General features: G+C 38.2%; 1 protein-coding gene across 6 annotated transcripts in view; it reads right to left on the bottom strand.

Moving 5' to 3' along the window:
* The window catches only part of PRRG1 (proline rich and Gla domain 1), a 138,543-nt gene that overhangs the window by 51,863 nt on the left and 61,900 nt on the right, over positions 1–24,780 (bottom strand). For all 6 annotated transcript variants that reach the window (XM_070606333.1, XM_070606330.1, XM_070606334.1 and 3 more), the window contains exon 2: positions 13,868–13,918. In XM_070606333.1, coding sequence (XP_070462434.1) covers positions 13,868–13,877 — 10 coding nt within the window. In that variant the 5' untranslated portion in view covers positions 13,878–13,918. The remainder of the gene's footprint in view (positions 1–13,867; positions 13,919–24,780) is intronic.

Genomic DNA, 24,780 nt, shown 5'->3' with positions numbered 1-24,780 from the left:
CTGCTTCTTTAGTTACACTCATATGTAAATATCTGTATCTTTAACCTTTGACTCCCTGAGCTTTATAACCAAATAAAAGTTACAAATTGTTAGGGGCCGCCCGTAGTTGACTGGTTAAGTACATGTGCTCTGCTTTGGTGGCCCAGGGTTTCGCTGGTTGGGATCCTAGACGCGGACATGACACCACTCATCAGGCTATGCTGAGGTGGCAACCCAAGTAGCACAACTGGAAGGACCTACAACTACAATATAGAACCAAGGACTGGGGGCCTTTGGGGAGAAGAAAAAAATAAGAAAACATTGGCAAAAGTTATAAATTGTTAAAGCCCAGGTGGCCTCACACTGGGCTTACACTCAAGTTTTGGCTAACCACAGGTCCTTGAAGTTTATTATAGGAAAATTAATGTCCAGAGAATATCAAAAAACTAAAGCTTCCCAGGCCCCCAACTCCTCAGCTTCCTGGTGCCAGAATCCACCATCCACCACGGAGACAGATGGCCAAGGACACCCACCTGTGGAATCACTTATCTTCCCCTAGCTGCAAGCAGCAGCCTCACAAGGTCAAATGCAGGCTGGTGGGAAAGCACAGACTAGCAAGGCCATAGGCTCACCCCTCCCTACAAGCAGCCACATTCCTTGCAGCCTTTAAAAACCCCTTGCCTTCCATCTTTCAGGGAGACAAGACAAATTTGAGGGCTCACTCTCGTCTCCCAGCTGATGTCACCTGAAGTAAAACCCTTTCCTCGCCATAAGCCTGGCATGCCAGCTTTTCTTTGGCCCCTCTTGTGTGGAGGGAAAAGAATCTGTGTATGTGGCAGGTAACAATTTGGCAAACCAGCCAGGAGGCTCTTTGCCCATGGCTCTGCGGCCCCAGGCCAACTGGGATTTCCTGGGAAGCAGTCCAGCAGCTGCCTAGATGATCTGCCCTAGAGGCTGCCCCTAGTACTTTCTCTCTGACCCAGCACCACTGGCCCTAGGCACATTTTCTTATAGCAAGGAAACAGGCTTAGATTTGTTTGTTTGTTTGTTTGTTTTTGCTTCTGATGAGTCAAAGGACTCAATCTGGAATAGGGTAAGTCACCTCGGAGATACCTGTGAACTTCCTTCTCCTCCTTCTGGGGTCCTTTCCATTCATGGAGGGGCCATCTGGGTGCACATTTGGAGTGGGAACAGTTGTAGGACTTTCTACCCTAAATCGGTTCACTGATGTCTGTTTTTTCTCTGTCTGGAGCTGTGTGTCTGTCCATCTCTATTTCTGTTTTTTTTTTAAGAAAAGTGTTAACATGGGTGGTGCTGCATCTATTCTACCTAAGAGCCCCTTGGGAAAAATTTTGGCTGATTGGTTAACCTATAGTCATAAGCCAATGTCTAAAAGGGATAATTTTCTTTTGTAACACCACATAGCCACAAGATTCTTTAGACTCTGGAGGGAAAATGGCCAAACAATGGCTCCTTAAGTTGGAAAAATTTTTAGAGAGCTCTCATCATAACAACTGTTTTATTGATACCTATGAAAAGACCAAATTAAAAGGAAAATACAATGACTAGTCTTAAAAACATAATCAAACTTGGGGTCTCAGCTTCTTCTTGTGGTCTTACAGGTGCTAATGAAAACATTAAGTTAACGAAGAGAAATCAGAAAGGGAAGAGTCACAGGACTCATCCCAACAGGATGGAAATCTTTAGTTATTAAAAAGGAAAATGGGATGAATAGAACAGACATAAATAAAGTTAAAACAAAGGACATTAAAGGAACTCAGACAGGCCTGTTCTATTCACCCCAATTTGAAAGAATTTAAAAAGCCAGAAGACAGAAATCACGATGAGAAACCTGACCAACAATTGTTTGGGGCAACAGTTAGGCTACTCAGGATGCTAAGACTATAAAGATTAAAGTGTTTAAGCTAATATCATATAAAGAGGTCATGTTAACTTTGCCTGAATGTTTTTCTGGAAACAGACGTCATGTCTGGCTAGAAATGCTTCCCCTACACAATATTACTTGTTAATGGAATTCTAATATAAGTTATAATTAGAGGTATAAGAGTTGATAAAAGATAAAGTTTTATAAAACTCAGTATATTTAAATGAGCTTTATGTAAAATGACTGTATCTCTTTTGCCTGGCTGTGCTATAGATTATGTTATGGGGATAAACATTATGTCTCACTGGGGAACATTTCCCCTGCCTGATATTGTAAGAGCATATAAATCCACCCTTCAGGCAATGTTAATTAAACATGCTAAAGGAGAACTCACTTTAAAATGGCCAAAATGGGGCAATTTCAGTTCACCCAAACTGGTGTATTTACATATGCAATTGGAAAAAGCCAGCTACAAAGTTAAACAACCAATAGGAAGCCTATTTTAATCTTTTGAAGGTTCTAAATAAAATCAGGAATATTTTACTGTTTCTTTAAAAGAAAATAATTAAACAATTAAACATGCCAGCAGCCAAAGCCAAATCTGCTGCTCCTCTCTCCTCTCTTGCTGAGCTTCCCCACTTCAACTCCCCTGAAATTCCTGATCTAAAATTCAGCACGTGAAAATAAGTATAAACTTTTGAGATAATTTGAAATTGTAATGGCCATTCTGGGGAACCTCTGTTTCAGCTGAGTCCACCTTAAGGGCTACCCTTAAAAGAGGGGATTCAAAACCTCTCATAATAGAATGCAGTCTTCACTTAATATGCAGAAACTTCTAAAAGACAAAATTATGTAACATGATATAAAATAATCTTTGGTAAATAAAAGCCTGTTTAAGTTTGTTGGTTTGATTAAAATAAATATATTTTCAGAGTTATCAACATTGGATATGATACAGACATGTTATCTGTTACAAAATTTGTCAGCAAAAGTTCACAACTTAAAATAATAGCTGATTTTGTTTGATGTCTCATGTTTTTTGTAGATGGTTTTTACAGATGATCTAAATATAATTGTTGAGGACAAGTAAACTAAATAGATGTAAAAAAATAAAAGTTTTTAGAGAAACTTTTTAACAATAATTATGGATTATGATGTATGTACTTAAAACAACTTAAGATGGTGGCTAAATGCTTTAATGTCACACAAACTCTTTGAGAATAATCTAAACATAATTGCTGGAAACAAAGAATTTAAATAGATAAAGATGGGCAAAAGTTTTTGAGTGCAATAATTATGTTTTATGGTCTGTGTATTTGAAAACCAGCTCCCAAAATCTTTTTGGTAACTTACAACTTTAGAGTTTTACTAAATTAAGTTAAATGATAAAATGTGTTGAGTATCTAGGTCATTTTCACATAATATAAAATAGTAGAAATTGATTATTGGGCATAGATTTGTCTGCCTGTGGTTTCTTATCTCAGAGAAACTAAAAGATGCTTAAGTTTATTGATAAACATGTTTTGTACATGCTGAGAAATTTTCTATGAGAAAACACATATTTCTAAAAAGTCTGTATACAAGACAAGTAAAACATATGTTTCCAGTAAAAAAAGATAAAAAGAGAGATATTTTTGTTTTGTTAAAAATGATAAATTTATCCTAAAGTACTAAAAAAAAAAGACGACATTGGACAAATTCTTAATGTAAAAAGGAAGTGACAGAAAGTTTGTAAAAGGAAAATCCTGAAAAGTTTTATGCCTGGTCAAGTTGACTAAGATTAAAGTAAAGCCAATTAAATAAGTAAGTTTTGATGTCAAAAGACACTGGTGCGAAAATTAAAATTTGACTCACTCTCTTTCTTAAAAGAACAATTTTCCTGAACTTTTAGTCTGCTCTTGATAAAGAGGTTATAAAAGGTTTTTCTTTACCTTTAAGTTTACCTAAAAGACAGAAAAACTATGTTTTGTTGAAATAATCTCCTATGTTCAAAAAGACTGAGGTCTCTCTATTAAGGTTTTTTTTGTTTTTTGTTTTTTAACTATTTGGCTCTCTCTGTTTGCCTTCAAGATCTTTGGTTGTCACCATGGTTAAAGGGATAACTAAACACTGTTTCATGGGGACCTATAATATTATATGGGTAAATGTTATTGATATAAATGTTTTGAAAATTATGTAACATTCCTAAAATTCTGATCTGTCCTGATTATCAACCATAATTCTGGTTGTTTCAAAGTGTTGTATGTCAAAGAAATAGCCAAGTTTTTTTGTCAATTGCCATTTTTTAAAGTGTTTTGTTGTTTGCAGACAGTTGTTTTACTCTGATGTTTTTGCAAATATGTTTCATCTTCAGAGAGATTCATGGAAAGGACTCTGACACATGCTCTAGAATACAGCTTTCTGATAAACTTTCAGATTATGAAACTGAACTGGGCAAGAAATTATAGAACTGAAAAACTGATGGCCTCATGAAACCGCCAACAGAAGATCAAGAGTTGGTTATATAAAACTAAATAAACTGATGGGGTGATTATAATTTTTATGAATTTTTGTTTAACATATTGTGGATTTTTAAATTTTTGTTTTTTCAGATTTAAGAAAACTTTTTCTTTATTCTCTTAAGGAACTATAACTTAGAACAATTTGTAAACAGAATTGAAACATTTATTTTTTTCTATCTGATCCCTCCAAAATGTGAAAACTCCTGATGAATAAGTATTCTTATTTTCATGGCAATATGGTTGTTTGTATAAGTTCAATAAGGATCTGTTCTTCTTATAACAGGACACAACTGGAAACACTGGTTATATTACTGAGGCTTTACTGGAATGTCATATTTGAGAGTAACAATAAAGACTCAGATATGACAAGACAGCTTTTGAGGAATAAAGGTTGACTTTTTGGAATAAAGCCACTTGTAAATATTTGCCTGGTGCCTTGCTTACACGTTCCCAGCAACCTTACCTGGTAAGTAAGTAAGGTCACTTATCCAGCAGGTGCAGGGAACCTCAAAATCTTTTTGGGGAGCCTCAAGAGAAGAGAGGAATTCACCCAAATCTGTATGTATTACAGGAGGAGTCTAATAACAAGTTCTTGATCTGCCTTTCCTGGCCTTGAGAGGCCTTCAATCTAAGTTCAGTCTAAAACTCCTCATAAAAAGTTCCAGCAAAGCAAATTTGAAAGAGCCTATATGATCAATTGCTGTTCTTACTGTATTTATGTAACTAACTGGGCCAAGTTTATTAAACTTATTTTTATAAATAAGTTTTTGTATTATTTTGTAAACCAATGGGTCTTAATTTGACCATCTTTAGTAAAAATAAGGGTGATTTTAGAGAGAGAAAATATTATGTTTCAGTAGAAACTATGGTACAGGTTCATGAATATTGGATTTTGGTTCTGATAATTGTCTTTGAGCTTTTTGTTTTATATCTGTTAACTGGATTGGATCCTGAATTCTTCTAGTCTCCTGAAATATCCAAAATAACAAATCTCCAAACTAACGTTTTCTACTTTTTCCATCATTTTCATTGAGAATCGAGACTGAATCCGCCCTTTTTCCTGAAACCTTGCAAACTGAAGCTAGTCATCTTAATATAAACTTAAAAAGATTCATGCCTGCTACTATGTAAGTCACTCAGCAAGATACCTGAGAGCCCAATGACACCATCAGAGACATTTCAAACTGCAAAAGATGCTTTGACCCTAACTCCTAAAAGTCTTCTTGATTGGTTGCCCCTTGGGGCTCAGGAACTAATTTATAATGTACTCCAATCATTAACCCTGATTTTGTTTTTCTTTCTCTAAAAATACCTCTTATTAAATACCTTATTAAATACTTACTTATACAAGACAGGCCTAACTCTGGGAGCCCACCTGCATCACCACCTTATGCAAAGACTGGTTCAATAAGATGGAACAACCTATGACCCTTATCAGCAAGTATCTGCAGAGGTACCAGGTCTAGACCGATTTTCAGGGCTGTCTTCTTGGATTCCTCAAAAGATTAAGCCCATTTTTCAGGGACTGTTAAAATTTGGCTTGTCTATATTTCTTATCCTTCTGGTTATATACTTAATGTGCCTTTAGATGTTGTTCCAACTTGTTGAACAAGGTACAAAAGTTCTAAAAAATGTCAACCTAAAGTCAAGAACAAAAGAATATTTTCAAATGAGTGCTAAACAGCTTCATTCCTCTAGCCCAGATCTACACCCTGATTCAGCAGGAAGTAGCTAGATGGGCTGTCGTCCCAAAGCCCTCAAGATTGAGCAAGAAACATAAAATGGAGGGAGTTGATACCAGCCCTGATATCAGTTCCCTTACATTGAACCCAGCATATATGGGGTTAAAACCAAAAGCATTCATTCCTTTCCCCTGCTTCTTCAGTTACACTCATATGTAAATATCTGTTTCTTTAACCTTTGACTCCCTGAGCTTTACAACCAAATAAAAGTTACAAATTGTTAAAAGCCCAGGTGGCCTCACACTAAAGTTTTGGCTAATCACAGGTCCCTGAAGTTTATTGTAGGGAAACTGATATCCAGAGAATATCAAGAAACTAAAGCTTCCCAGGCCCGCAACTCCTTGAATTCCTGGTGCCAGAATCCACCATCCACCACAGAGACAGATGGCCAAGAACAGCCACCTGCAGAATCCCTTAACTCCCCCTCCCTCCAAGCAGCAGCCTCACAAGGTCAAATGCAGGCTGGTGGGAAAGTGCTGACTAGCAAGGCCACAGGCTCCCCCCTCCCTACAAGCAGCCTCATTCCTTGCAACCTTTAAAAACCCCTTGCCTCCCATCTTTCAGGGAGACAAGATGAATTTGGGGGCTCAGTCTCATCTCCTGGCTGACGTCATCCGAAATAAAAACCCTTTTCTTGCCATAAGCCTGGCATTCCACTTTTTATTTGGCTCCTCTTGTGTAGCGGGTCAAGAACCTGTGTATGTGGCAGGTAACAATATCAAATGCTCTAATTTGCACAAAATTAAGCACACAATCATGTGGAATCATCAAAACAGGAGAATTCTAAAGATGGGTATTTCTCCTATCACTAGTACTTCAATTATATCAGCAAGAATATCATTAGTCCTAGGGTTTACAGTTGTTACAATCATAAAACTTTCTTTTTAGTTATGGATTCCCATCTACACTGATTACAGTTCTGTCCCATATGGAAGAATATGGAAATAACTATAACTAATAATCACCATTTACTGGGAAAAAAGGTAAGTAGATAGAACGCACCAAATATAAAATATAGTTTTAAATACATAACTCTATGTTATGGTGAATGCTTTACAACTTGTCAACACAGATGGTATGATATTATCTATGTGTTAGTTAGCTGTAATCTAGACTCTAGGAGTGGATAATTGTCCTAATAGAACACATACTACATTTAATCAAAAAGCCACATTCCAGTGGTGGCTATTCAAATAGCATTCAAAGAGAGCATTCAGCTATCTTTCCCTCCTGCCCACAACAGCAGAGCATAATGGATTTAAGAAATGGAGTCTCATTGATAAATTAGTGCTTTTATTAGTTAGCACATTGATTTCAGAAATGACTTTTCACTGGTGAAATCAATGTTGTTTATATCTGAGTTTGCTCTAGAAATGATAGCAGAATTCAAACTTTTGCTTGCTCTATCTGAAAGGGAGGTGCTACATACCAGGAGGATTTCATTTTCCTCCCTTCCCTCATGGTGGCTCCTCAGGGACCACTTCAGAAACCCTGGGGCTTCACTGAGCACACTGGAAACCACTGATCCATCTCAATCCCTTCATTTTACTGACAAAAAAATGAAATCCAGAGGTTAAGTAACTTATCCAAGGAGATGGCTGCTTAATTAGAGAGGCAGGACTACACCTTGGTTTCAGGAACCATATAATACTCTCCTTTAGACTCAAATTACGTCTATGAAAAACAACATAATATGTGAATTATGGCTTATGTCTAAAGATTTCCTTTCCTTTATTCTAAATCAATGGTCTCAACCTTGGGCGATTTTACAACCCAGGGAACATTTGGTGGTGTATAGATACATCTCTGGTTGTCACAACTTGGAATAGGTGCCACTGGCACCTAGTGAGCAAAGACCAAGGATGCTGCTAAACATCTTACAATGCATGGGACAGTACCCCCCCCCAATAAAGAATTATCTGGCCCAAAATGTCAATAGTCACTCCCTAGCTATATACTCCAAAGCACTGAGAACAGATATTCAAACAAAAACTTGTACATCAGTGTTCATAGCAGCACTATTTACAATAGCCAAAAGGTGGAAGCAACCCAAATGTCCATCAACTTATGAATGGATAATCAAAATATGGTATGTTCATACAATGGGATATTATTCAGCCATAAAAAGGAATAACCATAAAAAGGAAAGGAAAAGGAATAATACTAATATAATATGGATAAATTTAAAAAACATTATGCTAAGTGAAAAAAGCCAGACACAAAAGGTCACATATTGTATTATTCCATTTATATGCAATATCCAGAATACATAAATCCATAGAGATAGAAAGCAGATTATAGGTTGCCAGGGCCTGGGGAGAGGAAGGAATAGAGACTGACTGCTTAGTGGGTATGGGGTCTCCGGTGGAGGTGATGGAAATGTTTTAGAACAAGATAGTTGCACAACATTGTGAATGTACTAAATGCCACTGAACTGTATATTTTAAAATGGTCAATTCTATGTTATGTGAATTTTGCCTCAATTTTTTTTAAAAAAAGTCAATAGTGCTGAGGTTGAGAAACCATTCTAAATTTACATACCAAAGGTTTTCTTCTTCTTAAAAAAGTAAAAGGCAGAGAGGACTCCATCAAAGACAAAAAGCATCAAGCACTATAACGAGTTAAAAAAAAGAAAAGTGGCCTGACCCTTAAATAGCTCATTTTTCTCTGGTGGGAAAGACTCGCCAGGAAAAAATAATGGCTGTTGTCAGCCTCAAGCAGACTTGTATTACTGTTATAAAATTATGAAGATAAGGGTTTACGATAAATTGGTGACATCATCTAAACTGCAGAGGCACGAATATGCTACTGTAATAAAGAGACTCTCAGATTTAATATAGGCCAGAAAATGAAATAATTAATTGTCTTTAAATATGTGCCTTCACTTGAACTATAAACCAGGGAGCTGTCAAATAAAATTAGGCACTACATTATGAGATAGTCACTTTACAAGCCTTACCAGTTTGAACATTCATTCTCTGTTTGAAAATATGGAGCTGTATGCTCAGAGTTAACGTTTAGGATTGGCCTCAACTGAGCAGCAGTGAATCTAAGAGCTTAGAGATTTACTGTGGTAGCTATAACCCATCTTTCCTTCCACTAAGTCTTGATAAGTAGGGGGACATATTTGGGTTCCCTGGGCTAAAGGAGCCAAGCACATCCAGGGACCCAAAGGAATTATGCTGCTGTGTTTTAATAAAAAACAAAGACTAACTGGCAGCAAAAATGCCACTGTTTCTTCATAGCACAGAAATATGTTCATGTATACTAGAACATCAAGGGCATGTTATCATGAAGTACAGAAAATAAAGATAGAAACTGACTTTTCAGATTAAGATTTTATAGAGAGAGGGTTTTCTTCTATGCTAGGTAAAAGCTATTCCCAAAGACTAAATACTGGAAGGGGAGAAACAGAAAAAAATGCTAAAGTATCTTCATATTTTTATTTTAATTATTCTCCACAAATAAGACTATCTGCTTACTGTCATTCAGCTATTCCAGGTATTGTTTTTTATACAACTAAACAAAATTAATCCTTTTGAAGTTTTGTGGCTAAATATTACTCTCATTGGTAAAAGAAGAGTAGGAGCAGCTTGTGGTTTGCTATTAAAGACAGCATGATGAATTTCTTCCAGAAGCTGTGTCCTTAAAGACAGTGAAATTAGCCATTAATAACTGATATTAGGCTAATAAATGCCATAAATTGCTGCTATAGCACAAGAACATGCAGTAAGAGAAGTGTGTTCTCTCATAGAAAAAAATTCAGATGGAAAATAGGTTTGACTTAAAAATCAAATTCTACTCAAACATTGTAACAAAAACAATAACCCCAAAATTTTTTAGCAAGAAATTGCTTTGTGGAGTACTGAAACTTTTGAAATTTTGTCTTGAATAAACCAGCTGCTCAGGGGGGAATGAAAAGGCAGAATAAAGTTTTAATTTCCATCTGAAGATGATTAAAGATAAACACTCTAGTATTACACACATAATATTTTGTGAGCCTATATACACGCATCTGTAAAATCTTTACATTCTCTTCTTTGTGAAAATGTTAATTCTCTGCTAAAATCTTATACATAATTTTATTTATACATAGTGTTCTTTCTTGTAACAGCATCTCCCCTTGAATGTCTCATACTGTTCTAGTGTTTTATGATGTATTATATTCTTTGTGTTAAGAAAAACTGCAAAAATAAAACCCTATCGATCAAGAATGATGACTTTCCCCAGGTAAGTGGTGTCTTAGGCCCCTTACTCTAGGCATCTCCCACCGTGGGTTGTGTATAAGAAGCTTCAGAGTTGACTTATCTTGTTGTTTAACTTGGTGACTGCCAATCAGTGCTGCTGCCTTCGAATCACTGCAGCCAAGGATCATTGCTGCTCAGAGGATTTTGATATTTGAGGCACTCCACTATCTGATACACATGTGCTTTAGCTCTTGCCATAAATGGTGATGAACACTGAGCTATTTCTCTCTGCCTATCTGTCCAGTCCCCCATGCTGTGAGAAATATATGAACATCATTGTAGATCTTAGAAAATATTTTCTTCTGTACTTCTCACAGCAACAGACAGCTCCTAAGTTGTTTTCTTTTTTAAAGATTGGCACCTGAGCTAACATCTGTTGCCAATCTTCTTTTTTTCTTTTTTTTCTTCTTCTTCTCCCCAAAGCCCCCCAGTACATACTTGTATATTCTAGTTGTAGGTGCTTCTGGTTGTACTATGTGGGATGCCACCTCAGCACGGCCTGATGAGCGGTGCCATGTCCACGCCCAGGACCCAAACCAGGCAAACCCTGGGCCACTGAAGCAGAGCAAGTGAACTTAACCACTTGGCCACAGGGCCAGCCCCAGCTCCTAAGTTTTTAATAAACTTTCTACACTACTGATGACTAGAGTATTCAGAACATGGTTTATTGGAAGAAAATAAAAACTGGATATGCCATAAGGAGGCCTAGGTTTGCATTTTGGCTCTCCATTTATAGGCTGTGGACTTCAGCTAAGACTTTCTCTCATGACCTTCAGTTTTAGAATACATAAAATAAAGATAATAATCCCTACTTAGATCACAAGGTTTTCTTAGAACGCAAATAAAATAACATAAGAGAAATATCTGTGAGTTATGAAGTGCTCTACAGGTACTTGTTAATATCAAAATAATAATTCTTAAGAGTCCTAAATACTAAGCCCCAGCTCAGAACTCATATATAGCAAATGGCATTTCAATGCCACATTCAATGGATACTGACTGTGGCCTAGTAAGAAATTAAAAACACAAGTCTGTTCTCATCCTCTCCACCATTTTTAAGACTTTGTTTATAAATTTTTTCATGTCACATAAATTAAAGAATGATTCATCTAACACATATTTATAAATAATTTCTTCATCCAATATCAAAAAATACTGAAAGAGGGGTCAGCCCAGTGGCACAGAGATTAAGTTTCTGCGTTCTGCTTCGGCAGCCTGGGGTTTGCCAGTTCAGATCTGGGGTGCAGACCTACGCACTGCTTGTCAAACCATGCTGGGGCAGGTGTCCCACATATAAACTAGAGGAAGATGGCATGGATGTTAGCTCAGGGCCAGTCTTCCTCAGCAAAAAAAGAGGAGGATTGGTAGCAGATGTTAGCTCAGGGCTATCTTCCTCAAAAGAACAAACAAACACACAAAAGAAAAAAAGAGAAAAAAAATACTAAAAGAAATTCACCTCAATTTTAATTTTTCACCTACAGTGTATGTTTTTCCAGCTGTGTTCTTTGTTTTCATGGCTCCTTAATTAATGAGGCTGGTCCCATGTCTTTGTGATGTTTTCCTCTGCTGTCCCTTTGTATGACACATTGAGCTATGTTTGTGAGAGTCTTTGCCAAACCCAGTAAAAACTTCATTGTACACTGCCAGAAAAGAAAAAAATAAGCACACAGTAGCATCTTTTTTTCCACTAACAGTGTCAGCAATTAACAAGTGTAATCAGGCAAACTAAGTAAAGCTTGGAGAGTAAAGGACAGAGTCTTTGCGATTCAGGATGTTAAGGATGCTTTTAAAGTGGTCAACACAAAGAGCCAAAATGCTGCTATTACAAGATTCTGTTTGTAAAAGCAGCATGTTTTGAAGCACTTTCCTTATCTCATCTCCAGGTTGGAAACATGCCCATCTTTGCAGATTACATTACCATGTCCTGTCCTTTAGCAAGAACTCTATTAATTGCCTGGCCATTTAAACAAATACTTGCTGAGGCACCTTTTAAAGTAAGCACCTAATGATCTACTCGCTAATGACCTGACGATCATTTTGAAAAGGAAGAGAGGAAACAAGAAGAAATGTGTTGACTTGTTTCAGTGCAGCTCTCTTTTCCATATGGCCATGATGAAATCCAACAATGAGAACATTCTCCAAATCCACCTAAAGCTTGAGATTAGGTAAGGATTAAGGCACAATAGTTATTCTGGAAGCTTCTACTGACAGCTGACTTGGGGTTAGGATATGGCATGAATTAGTTCCAGAACTTTGACCAGTTTTTTTTAATTTGTTCATTTTTTTAAATTTCTAAACTATCAGAGATTGGTATCTTTTGTGAAGGTTGAGAAAGAACCAGAATCCCTAGGCTAATCAATCTCCAAGGGAAGCTCCAGAGAAAAGAGGCAAAATCTGACTCAGCAAGATTCAGGAAAGTATTTTCCATGATTCATCCATAATCCTGGGCTGCCCACGAGGGCCCATACTAGGGTGGGGCAAGCAAAGTACCCAGAGCACAAAACATAAGGAAGCACTGTCTGTCACTTGCACAACCCCAGTCCCAGCCCTGCTGCCTACAGAAGCATCTGATCAAGTAGCCTCATTTTAACTGTTCAAATTCAATAAGGACAGCAATGAGCAGATACCACTGCTCTCTTCCATTATACTTTAGAGTTCTTAACACACTTGCATCTGTATTATCACATTACGCCAATCACAACTTTCTGAGGCTAGAAGTGCAGAACGTATTAATCCTACCTCAGAGATGAAAAAACAAGTTGAGGGGAGCTCTAGGATTTGATCAAAGTAGTAGAGGTAGAACTTGAACTCGGGCCTCTGATTCTCTATGTTCAGTACTCTTCTCACTGTGCTACACAACACCAGGTTTCCCTCTGAGGTCCTTTACAGCATCTGATTTTATGGTCTACACTGATTAGGATTATTTATGAAGTCACTAGTGGCTAGTTAATATTAACAACAAAATGACCTTAAATTTGTCTATTGTCCACTGTCCATAAGTAGCCTTGTGAGAAAGGAAAAATAAACAAAAGGAATTAATCTAACGGTTCTTAATGCCAGGCTTTAACATTTCAGGGGAAATCAAAACCATTTATAAATCAACCTCAAAGATGAACTTTTTAATACTGTCATTGATTGCATAGTAGAAGCACTTTTTTGTTTATGTTATTATCAACAAAACTTAGAAGCCATTGGAAGCATATGGGTAACTTTGCTAAGAGTTGTAAAGAAGTTGGATTAGGGCAGCTCTATATAGTATCAAGTTTGAGCCTTCTCTCTCTGTACTGGGAGATATCCAGAAAAGAACAGAAGGAAAAAAAAGACCCTTGCCAGTGCATGTGGTCTGTTGGTCTTTCTCTGTACAGCCCTGCTTCAGACAAAAAGTTACTAACACTAACCAGAAATACAATTTATGTGTCCACAAAAACACTCTGAGATACAAATCTAATTTCCTGGATACAGCGGATTAATACGGAGAGAGTCTAAATAATTTAAAAGTGAAGAGAAACTTACTCCTCCCCATGTTTTCTTGTGGTCTCTGGCAGGTCCCTGGATGATGATTTCCTGTACAAAATACAACACATATCACAGTCAGATTCACAGAGGCTGAGTCACTACATCAAATAAGCTCCATTAAAGTTGATGTGGTCAACATGAGCCTTTCATTTCAGTGCATCCCAATCTTGTCTCCTTACACAAATGTTTTCTCCATCACAAACAGATATATAGCCTCACAGGATAGAAAAACAGTATTCTAGAAGCATGGGCTCTAAATCAACTTACTATGACCTTGTTTATCTGGTATTAATTTCTGCCCTTGCCAAATAAGTCACCAAATTGGTCACATGCTTATCTCTTAGGAAGGCAGTGATATCAACAAAAAATGGTGGACAAAATTGCCAAAAGACTCAGGCTAGCATGTTATTAGTTTGCCTATCCCTGGTTTCTCTTCAATGTCATTCTGTGACAAATCCAATACCCTTTATAGTGTAACATTTTCCTGAATGGTGTCAAACAGCAGTACCCCTAATCAAATTATCCCTGAGGCAAAGCAGCCCACAGAGTTATTACCAATAAACAATAAGAATAACTGTGAACTACTGACAACAGAAATTTTGGAGGAAAAAAACTACATACTGCAAATGCAGGTATGCACAGAAGAGCAGCAATTCTGTTTTTAAAAGATGAAAATAAATACACAGAAGCTAATTCATACCATAATGCTTCCTTTTCTTACAGGGTTCAATCATAGAATTACACATTTATTGTTCACCTGCCACATTCCCAATATGAAGCTAAGCACCAGAGAAGCAAAACTATAAGACAATTTATCAGTCTATTAAGGAATGTATAACCTATTTGAAGTTAAGCATATAGGGCAGAGTGATGTCATCAAGATGGGCACATAGGTCATTCTCAACTTCAGTTCCTCCCACAAGAAGACCTACTAGCAACTATCCATAGAAAAGACACTGCTGTGAAAATTCCACATTAGAAGGGTAAGAGGATTAGATACACTCTGACTGCATTGCCCCTCCCCCACATTGGCACAGTGCCACACCAAGAGGGCTCCCCAACCCCAGGGGCCTATGGTTTCTACAGTGGGAAAAGAGAGCCCAAGGTGGACATCCAGCTTCCCCAGCATGTGGGATGCTGCCCAGGAGGCCCACTCAGGGCTTGTCTCACAGGGATCACTGAAGGAATTTGCAGGGCTTGACCACTGGGGATCTGATAGAGATGGAGAAGAGGAGTGACTAATAAAAAACAGTGCCCAGGTCTTGGCAAATGGTGTTCCTGCTTGCAGCAGTACCTCAGCAAAGATCCCAGCCAGCAGCTCTGGCCATCTGTAGAGTCAAGCCAGTGGCCCCCTCTGACTAGGGAGCTCAGTTGGCAGTACTGCCTGATTTGGATTCCCAGTCAATGGTCCATACTGGCAGTGGAGCCTATTCTACCACCCTGCCCAGGAAGGGAAGCAAATTCCAAGCCGTGCCCAAGTGCTGAGCATACACTCCAGTCCCACCCTTCCAGAAGGACTTGCCAGAGAACTAGAACAGCTGAGGAGCCTATCTTACAGCCCCACTTGATAAGGGATCCAAGCCAGTAGCCCCGCCCAACTGGTGAGCATAGCTTCGGGCCTCACATAACCAGGCAGCCTGAAAAGTGACCCTGGGCAACATGGGAGCCCAGCCTATGGTACCAGCAAAACACAGAGCCCAGCCTACAACCCTGATAAACAGAGGATCCCAGCCTACTGCCCTGTCCAACTACCGAACGCAGCCTGCAGCCTTGCCCAGGCAGAAAGCCCAACCAGTAATCCCACCCAATCAAGGAGCATAGCCTGTGGCCCCATCCAACAAGAAAGCCCAGCTACTGACCCTGCCTACCAGCTGAGCACAGCCAATGACTTACGTGATCACAATGACCAGAATGCAGCCCTGCTCAACTTCAGGGCACAGTCTTCAGCCTCGCCTGATTTCAGAGCATGGCCTGAGGCAACCTCAGACCACTAAGCCCTGCCTGTAACCCTGCCTAAACACAGAGTCCAGCCAGTGACACCATCTTGTTGTGGAGCAAAGTCTGAGACCCCACACAACCAGGGGCAGATTGCAGAGCCTAGCCTATAGCCCTGTCCAATCGTGGGGTTCAACCAGTGGCACCACCCTGCCAGGGAACACAGCCTGGGACTTCAGCCAACCAGAGGTGACTGCAGAGCCCAGCTAGTGGTTCCACCTGACTGCAGAGCATAATCAACAGTCCCATCCAAACAGGGAGATGGTTGCCCAGTGGTCCTGGCTCAAACATGGAGCCTAGCCAACAGGCCCACCCAACCCTGGAGCCCAGCCAGCAGTATCCCCCAACCTCAGAGCATGGGCAGTAGCCTAACCCAACTAGAGACCCAACAGAAAGCCCTGCCTGCCCATAGAGGCTACCAGCTGACCTTTCCAGTACCCTCAAGCTGTAGTGACTGGTGAAGGTCTTTCCCTGCCAAAGTGAACCGGTAAAGTCGAAGAAGAGACTGCTTAAACAAATGCACAGATACCAATGCAAGGAATCAAGGATCACAAAAAAAACAGGTTAAAATCATACCAGCAAAAGAAACTAATAAAGCTTTAATAACTGACCCTAATTAAATGGAGATCTGCGAACTGTCTGAAAAAGAATTCAGAATAATTCTCTTAAAGAACTTCAGTGAACTACAAGAACACACAGATGACTACAAGAAATTAGGAAAACAATGCATGAACAAAATGAGAAGTACAACAAAGAAACAGAAGCCATCAAAAAAATCTTAAGAGCTGAAGAATCATGACTGAAGAATTCAACAGAACAAAACAGCAATATAGTCATGTGCTGCAAAACAACGTTTGGTCAACAAAGGACCACATATACAACAATGGTCCCATAAGATTAGTTCCATATTGCCTACGTGTGTAGTAGGCTATACCATCTATGTTTGTGTAAGTACACTCTATGATATCCACACAGTGATGAAATTACCTAATGATGCATTTATCAGAACATATTCCTGTCATTAAGCAATGCATGACCATAGTAAGTGCTTACCTATCAACAATTACTTTAAATGTAAATGGATTAAATTCTCCCATCAAAAGACACAGAATGTCTGAATGGATAAAAACAAAATACTGATGATATGCTGCCTACAAGAGACTCACTTTAGCTTTAAGGACACACAGAATGAAGTGAAGGGATGGAAACAGCTTTTCCAAGCAAATGATAACCAAAAGAAAGCAGAGATAGCTATATTTATATCAGCCAAGATAGACTTTAAGCTAAAAATGGTTATAAGAGACAAAGAAGGTCATTATATAATGAAAAAGGGGTCAATTCATCAAGAAGATATAACAATTATAAATATTCATGAACCCAACATGGGAATGCCTAAATATATAAAGCAAATATTAACACAACTAAAAGAAGACATAAACAGCAATACCATAATAGTTGGGGACTTTAATACCCTACTCTCAACAATGGACAGATCATCCAGACAGAGAATCTGTCAGGAAACAGTGGATTTAAACAACACTATAGATGAAATGGACAGAACAGACATATATAGAACATTCCATCCATAGCAGCAGAATGCACATTCTTCTCAAGGATACATGGAATCTTTTCTAAAACAGATCATATGGCAGACTGCAAAACAAGTCTCAAGAAATTCAAGAAGACAGAAATTATATCAAGTATCTTTTCCAACTACAATGGTATGAAAGCAGAAATAACAGGAGGAAATCTGGAAAACTCATAAATACATGGAAATTAAACAACGCACTCCTGACCAACCAATGGATTAAAGAAGAAATTAAAAAGGAAGTAAAAAAATATCTTGACACATACATAAACACAACATAAGAAAACCAAGGGAATACAGCAAAAGCAATTCTAAGAGAAAAGTTTACAGCAATAAACATCAATATTAAGAAACAAGAAAGGGGAAATAAAAAATTATCTTGAAACAAATGAAAATGGAAATACAACATATGAAATCCTGTGGGATACGGCAAAAGAATTTCTGTGAGGAAAGTTCATAGCAATACATATTAAGAAATTAGAAAGATCGCAAATAAACCTAACTTTACAGCTCAAGGAACTAGTAAAAGAAGAACAAACTAAGCCCAAAGTCAGCAGAAAAATGAAACACTAAACATTAGAGCAGAAATGAATGAAATATACAATAGGAAAACAACAGAAAACATCACTAATCATCAGGGAAATGCAAATCAAAACCACAATGATATATCACCTATCAAAAAGACAAGAGATAACAAATGCTAGTGAGGATGTGGAGAAAGGGAAACCCTCATACTCTGTTGGTGGGAATGTAACCATTATGGGAAACAGTGTGGAAGTTCCTCAAGAAATTAAAAAAAGAGAACTACCATATGATCCATCAATTCCACTTAGCGGTACATTTCTGAAGGAAACGAAATCACTATTTGAAAGAGATTTCTGTATCACCATGTTCACTGTAGGATTACTTATAATAGTCAAGACACGGAAACACCTAAATATCCGACAGATGACTGGATTAAAAAGATGTGATACATATACATACGTACACACCCACACACTGGAATACTATTTGGCCATAAAAAGGGAAATTCTGCCATTTGTGACAACACGGATGAACCTTGAGGGCATTATGCTAAATGAAATAAGTCAGACATTGAAAGACAAATACTGTATGAACTCACTTACATGTGGAATATAAAAAAACCAAACTCATAAAACCAGAGAATAGACTGGTGATTGCCAGGGGTGGGGGAATGGGTGAAGGCAGTCAAAAGGCACAAACTTCCAGTTTTAAGATGAATAAATTCTGGGGATGTAATGTACAGCATGGTGACTATAGTTATCCACACTGCATTGTCTATTTGAAAGATCTACATTAAGTGAGTGGATCTTAAAAGTTCTCAACACACACACACACAAAAACTATGTGAGGTGATGGATCTGTTAACCTTATTGTGGCAATCATTTCACAATATATACATGTATCAAATTATCATGTTGTACAACTTAAACTTACATAATGTTACATGTCAATTATATCTCGATAAAGCTGAAAAAGAGTGAAGCATATATGAAATAGATAATCAGGAAATAAATATGAGACTGAGATCTGATAACTAGTTGTGTGACACAGGAAAATCATTTTCTATTTCAAATTCCTCGCAAAAGGAGCAGGCTGAACTAGATGAGTGTTTCCCAAATTGACCTCCACAGGATGTTAAAAGGTACGTTATTCAAAACAGGACTCTGATCAAATAAATATAAGCAATGCTGTCTTAAGGTTAAATAGTTTTCTTTATTATAAGACTTTTTAGAGAGCTTTAAAAATGCTAATTAGCAATGTGACAAAAGTACGGTCTCTCAATGTACTTGGCTACATAACCTTTTTTGGACAAGATAACTGCTAAAGCCTCTTGCAGCTCTGAAATGTCATTATTTTCTAACAAGGTATTAACTGTATGGAACAAAATTAACATAAAGTGAATCAGGAAAGAAGTCAAGGGGGTTAAATTCTCAGAGAATTCTGGAACCAAAATAAACTTTAGAAATTATCTAATGATTTCTCACCACCCCACCTTTTATTTAAAGCAGCAGACCACTCTCAAGAGATCGTATGCAGAACACTAACATATATAAAATGGGTTAGGGCCGAACTCTTCAGGCTGAATTGAGGTGGAGGGCTGTAGTCCCACCCACTGGGATTTCTCCTTGAGGCAGCCTAGGTATGCCTCATCAGAAACCCAGTGCCACAAAAAGCAGAGTTTGAATTTTTGACTCCAGACCCTTCAGATGAAGCTATTCTGGGAAGGCTTTAGGAAAGAGCTGGAACCCTCATACATATTCACAGGAAGGTCCTTCACCCTTCCCAAGTATTTTCTCAATTTTAATTGTAACCCCTCCAAATGAGATAAATAAAACAAGCATTATATAAAGAGAATTATAAATCTTTCTCATTCCTAGAAAAACCATAAGAAAGTTAATGTACTAAAATACAATCCTTGTATAAGTAAGAAGCGATGAAGGAGTTAAGTAGAGGAGTCATATGGCTAAATATGGATTTTAAGAAGATATCTCTGGAGGCAGTAAGGAAAAGAGATTTGACTGGTGAGAGTACAGTGATATCAGAGATGCTAGGTATATCTGGCAGGACTTCTTGTATTTTATTTGTTTATTCTTTAATATTTAATAAAATCTTTTTGAAAAGACTCAAGCCATTCTCAGTTGTGCCAGGGGAACCACAAAGGAAAGGGTTGTCAGGCATGGGCCAGGATTTTCAAAGCCAGCTTGCCTCTCCAGAGGTCAACATGGGGGAGAGAACAGGCATCGGAGGCAAAAAAATCCAGGGAAAGATGAAACCAAGGAGGCAAAAATCACTATTACCTGTCAGCCGCCTCACCTAGTATTCCAGTAATAAACTTCCAAAGATCAGAATCTTGTTTGAAAGAAGACAATATCCGGAGAGAGATATGGGGTTCAAGGCCCACGATCTGTATCACCCCCAAACCCTGAACTCCCCCAGTCCCGGGTTACTTTCCAGCTTCTTCTGTTGCCGGGGTTCAGCCTGCTCTTTCCACTCTGATCTCCTGTTGCTCTGTTCTCTTTTTTCAGCTGGTATGTGTGTTCTAGTTTTTATACCTTTCTAAGCAGGAGTATTTGTCAATCTTGATTCTCAGGTCCCCATCCCAAACTAAACATTACCTCTATAGTAATGGAACACACTTAAAAACAACAACAAAGCAGCTTTTAGCCAGACATTAGGAAATAAAAATCACTGTTTCACGGATTTACCCAGCCTGGCATGAAATACTCTCTACAAGCAGGTTCCATCTTCCTTAACAACTCTACCATGCTCTAGCGAAACCAGCCTCTACTCATCCCTTAAATATGCCTTTAAATTGTTCCAACTCTGTGCCTCTGCTCTTTTCCTATGCATTATCCACACCTACCAAAATTCCATTCATCCTTCAATATCAGTAGTGAAGCCTTTCCTCATTACCTGAACAGGAAGTAATCTCTTTTTCCTTTGAACTCTCATACAATATGGAACTTAGGTGCTATCTCATACAGACGTGCAGACCTTATAGTATCTCTCAGACTGTCCAATTCTCAGAGGGTAGGCAATTTGTCTTCTACATCTGTGTCTACTTCGTGCAGGGCACTAGATCATTCCCAATGAGGGTTCTAGTGGCCTACACGAACCAGACTTAGGGGAAGCTCTCATACCACGTGCGTTCAGAACACATAATGTTTGCCTGAGTTTCCCTTAGGACAAATCAGTGCATCAAAGTCTAATCATTTACACACCACCTAAATCAATTTTATGATTTTTGCTAAATGCATTCATTGCCTATACTTACTCAATGTTTCTTTTAATTAAGTCATTGTTTTTACTTCAGTATCCACTTTGGCCTTGTGCTATAAAAAAAGTATATACAAGCATGGGTTTGATGCTATATTTTTCTAATACATTTAAAAATGCATAACTATTAAGTTCTAGAACTTTTTCAAGGTTCCCTTTGTTTATTTTGCATATCACAAGCAGTAAACTTTGTGGAACACTGTTCATTCCTGTCTTCAGTCAATTCAAAAATATTTGGTGAGTGTCTTTTACTCGCCAGGCACTGTTCTATTCTTCAGGACAGTCATTCTCAAATGGGGGCGATTTTACCCCTGGGGGACATTTGGCAACGTCTAGAGATATCTTTGTTTGTCACAACTGGAGAGGGACGCTACTAGCAGCTAGTGGGTTGAGGCCAGGGATACTGCTAAACATCCTACAATGCACAGAATAGCCCTCAACAACAAAGAATTATCCAGTCCAAAATGTCTATGGTGTCAAAGTTGAGAAACCTTGCTTTAGAGAAACAGTGACAAACAAGAAAGAAAAATCCTTGCTTTTTTTGAGCTTACAATCCAGTAACAGAATATTACAGATGACAGTCTCTTCCAGTATATTCAAGTAAGATTCATTAGTCTACATTTTTCAGAATTTCTTTTCTGTGTGGATTTCTTATATATGGAAGGTATGCTGGCACTGAGAAGATTTCCAGTACCATGGCCTCTTACATAACGGCAGGTTATATACATCCCAACAAGAATACCATGAACAGGTCAGAGTATGGGCTTTGCCACCACACATACCAAGGTCTGAGTCCTGCGTTACCAACACTAGCTATCTGACCTTGGGCAATTTATTTAACCTCTTTAAGCCTCAGTTTCTTCACCCATAATGGGGTTATTAATGGTAGCCCTAATTTCATAGCTTTGAGGGAAGATTAAATGAGAACAGTTAGAACAGTTCTTGGTAGCAATAAAGGCACAGTAAGCAGAACCTATGAGGATGATAACCAAGATATTTTTTCCCCAAAATGTCTTGGTTCAATCTAGTTCCGGTAGTTTATTTTCTAGTTGGTCAATCTAGTTCAACACATTAAATGTAACCATTACTACTTAAGATAGAGGGGAGTATAATATATATTTTATAAGCTGAATTTTTAAAATTAAAACTTGATTTTAAAGTTTTAGCTTCAGCTGCATGTACTAATTAAGTTTGGAATGTGTACCCTCAAGTTCTTTAAGAGCTTCCATTGCCATTTTTTGATATCCCTTACACACACTTTCCCCTCTTTTCCCAGCCTTCCACTGACAATCAGCCTGGTAACTCCTAATCCTGGTTGTGATTCTCCTTCCAGTAATCCTGAGATTCAATTATATCTAGCTCTTTATTAGTTTTGAAACACTGCAGGCCACATTTTAATTTGTAGAGAAGCACTTCAAGGTTGGCTTTGTTTTTCAGCCACCTTTCTCTCTCACAGCTAGTTAAGGTAGGTCAATCACTTCACTGTCCTCCAGTGTGTCCAAATACACCACTACATTAATTTCTGGCCACCCTACTAAAGGCTTTGTTAGGCCTAGTCTCCTGCTCTTCCCCAAGCCCCAAGGCCCTTCTAAGTTTTAAGAGTAAAAGGGCCTAAAGGACCTGTGGCACACTCTAGAGATGAGATGAAATCCATTCTTTCTCATGGTGTCTCTTAAAGCCTCAGCTCTCTTCAGCTTCCTAAGGGCCCTTCTGTAAGTGATGGGTTTGTTCTACTGGGTTTCTGAGTGCTTCCCTTCTGTATCTTCTCCACTTGCACATCCTTCAAATAATAAAGATTAAACTGGATTTGTTGTATATCTACAATAATGTCAATTTCACATATGTCATCTTAGCGCTTGCAACAACTTTATGAGGTAAGTACAATGATACCTACTGATATTGGTAAAACTAAATTTCAGAGAAATTGAACTATTCGTGTTTATATAATTAGTAAGTAGGGTCATTCCAGGATTGCTGTTTTTAACTTATCAACATATTTACATAAAAAGTGCTCATAATTGCATGCACTTCTAAGATGTTCCCAGGTGATGTTGATGCTGCTGGTACAGGCACCACATGTTGAAAACTGAATCCTGGGATGTCATCAAGCTGATGCGAATCAAGGATAAAAACCTCCAGGTCATTACCAATTCTAGGCCATTTCCTTTCATCCTCCTTTGATGATGTTACTTTCTTCCTATCCCTGTCACTGTCAACTATACACATGCTGGCACCCCCAAACTCAATATCATTAGGACACAGGGATCACAGGTGTCTTTCATTCTAAGACTTGACATATTTCTACAGCTTTAATTTTTTTAATTAGGCATTTGGTCACCCAATCACCGTCTAGTTTTCAGAGCTCTTTTTGTGCCTCATCTGGAATAAAATCATGTACTACTCAATCATTCCATACTTACTAGAAAAACAAAAAAACGCTCACAATCTAACTGTACAGCTCGATGACTTCACAAACACATCTATCTTACCAGCATCCAGATAAAGATTCAGAACACATTCTAGGATGTTAACCTAGGCTTTCTGACACCAAGTCCAGGGGTCTTCCAACCACATATGCAGTCATTCAGTAAATATTGACTTACTGCTTACTACATTTCAGTAATTTTGCTAAGTGCTGGGGATTTGATGGTGAATAAGACAGATGTGATCCCTGCCCTAATGGAGCTTAGAGTCTATGGTGGAATCATAATAATTTTTTTTAAACTATATATAAAGGAACTTAAGGTATTAGAGGAATGTAAAGGAATTCAGTATGGCTTCAGCACAGCAAGCAAGAGAGAAGAGGGTGGAGACAGAGGCTAATGGTCAAATCATATAAGCTTTTACTGGATAAAAAAGGGTTTGAATTTTATTCTAAATGTGGTGGAAAACCACTAAATAATACCCCTGCATTCAAAAAACAACCTATTGCCGGGGCTGGCCCCGAGGCCGAGTGGTTAAGTTCGCGCACTCCGCTGCAGGCGGCCCAGTGTTTCGTTGGTTCGAATCCTGGGCGCGGACATGGCACTGCTCATCAGACCACGCTGAGGCAGCGTCCCACATGCCACAACTAGAAGAACCCACAACGAAGAATACACAACTATGTACCGGGGGGGCTTTGGGGAGAAAAAGGAAAAAATAAAATCTTAAAAAAAAAAAACAAAATAAAAAACAACCTATTGCTGCAGAGCTTGCTTAATTCTTCAATTACCCTAAGCTTCGGGTACTTACTATGTGCCATTCACTTCGCTAGGCTTATTAACCTCAACGTATAAATACAATAACTGACATAAGGGCTTGGAAGTATATATTTATAACATATAAATACTATGCACTAATATAATTATAAATTATAAAATCATAATATATTATCAAATAATCTTATAAATTAAAATATGTAATACATAAGTGTTTATAGATGCTGTTCCTTCCAGTGATATACACAGGCAGCAGCATCAAAAGCGCTGTCAGATGTTGCTGAATTCCTTGGATACTTACCTTTAAGACTCTGGAGAGCAAAGTTGGG

Source organism: Equus przewalskii, chromosome X (genome assembly GCF_037783145.1).
Source record: "Equus przewalskii isolate Varuska chromosome X, EquPr2, whole genome shotgun sequence".
In the NCBI taxonomy this organism is placed as follows: Eukaryota; Metazoa; Chordata; class Mammalia; order Perissodactyla; family Equidae; genus Equus; species Equus przewalskii.
The sequence above is the reverse complement of the archived record's forward strand: the minus strand, read 5'-3'. Positions and strand labels throughout refer to the sequence as shown.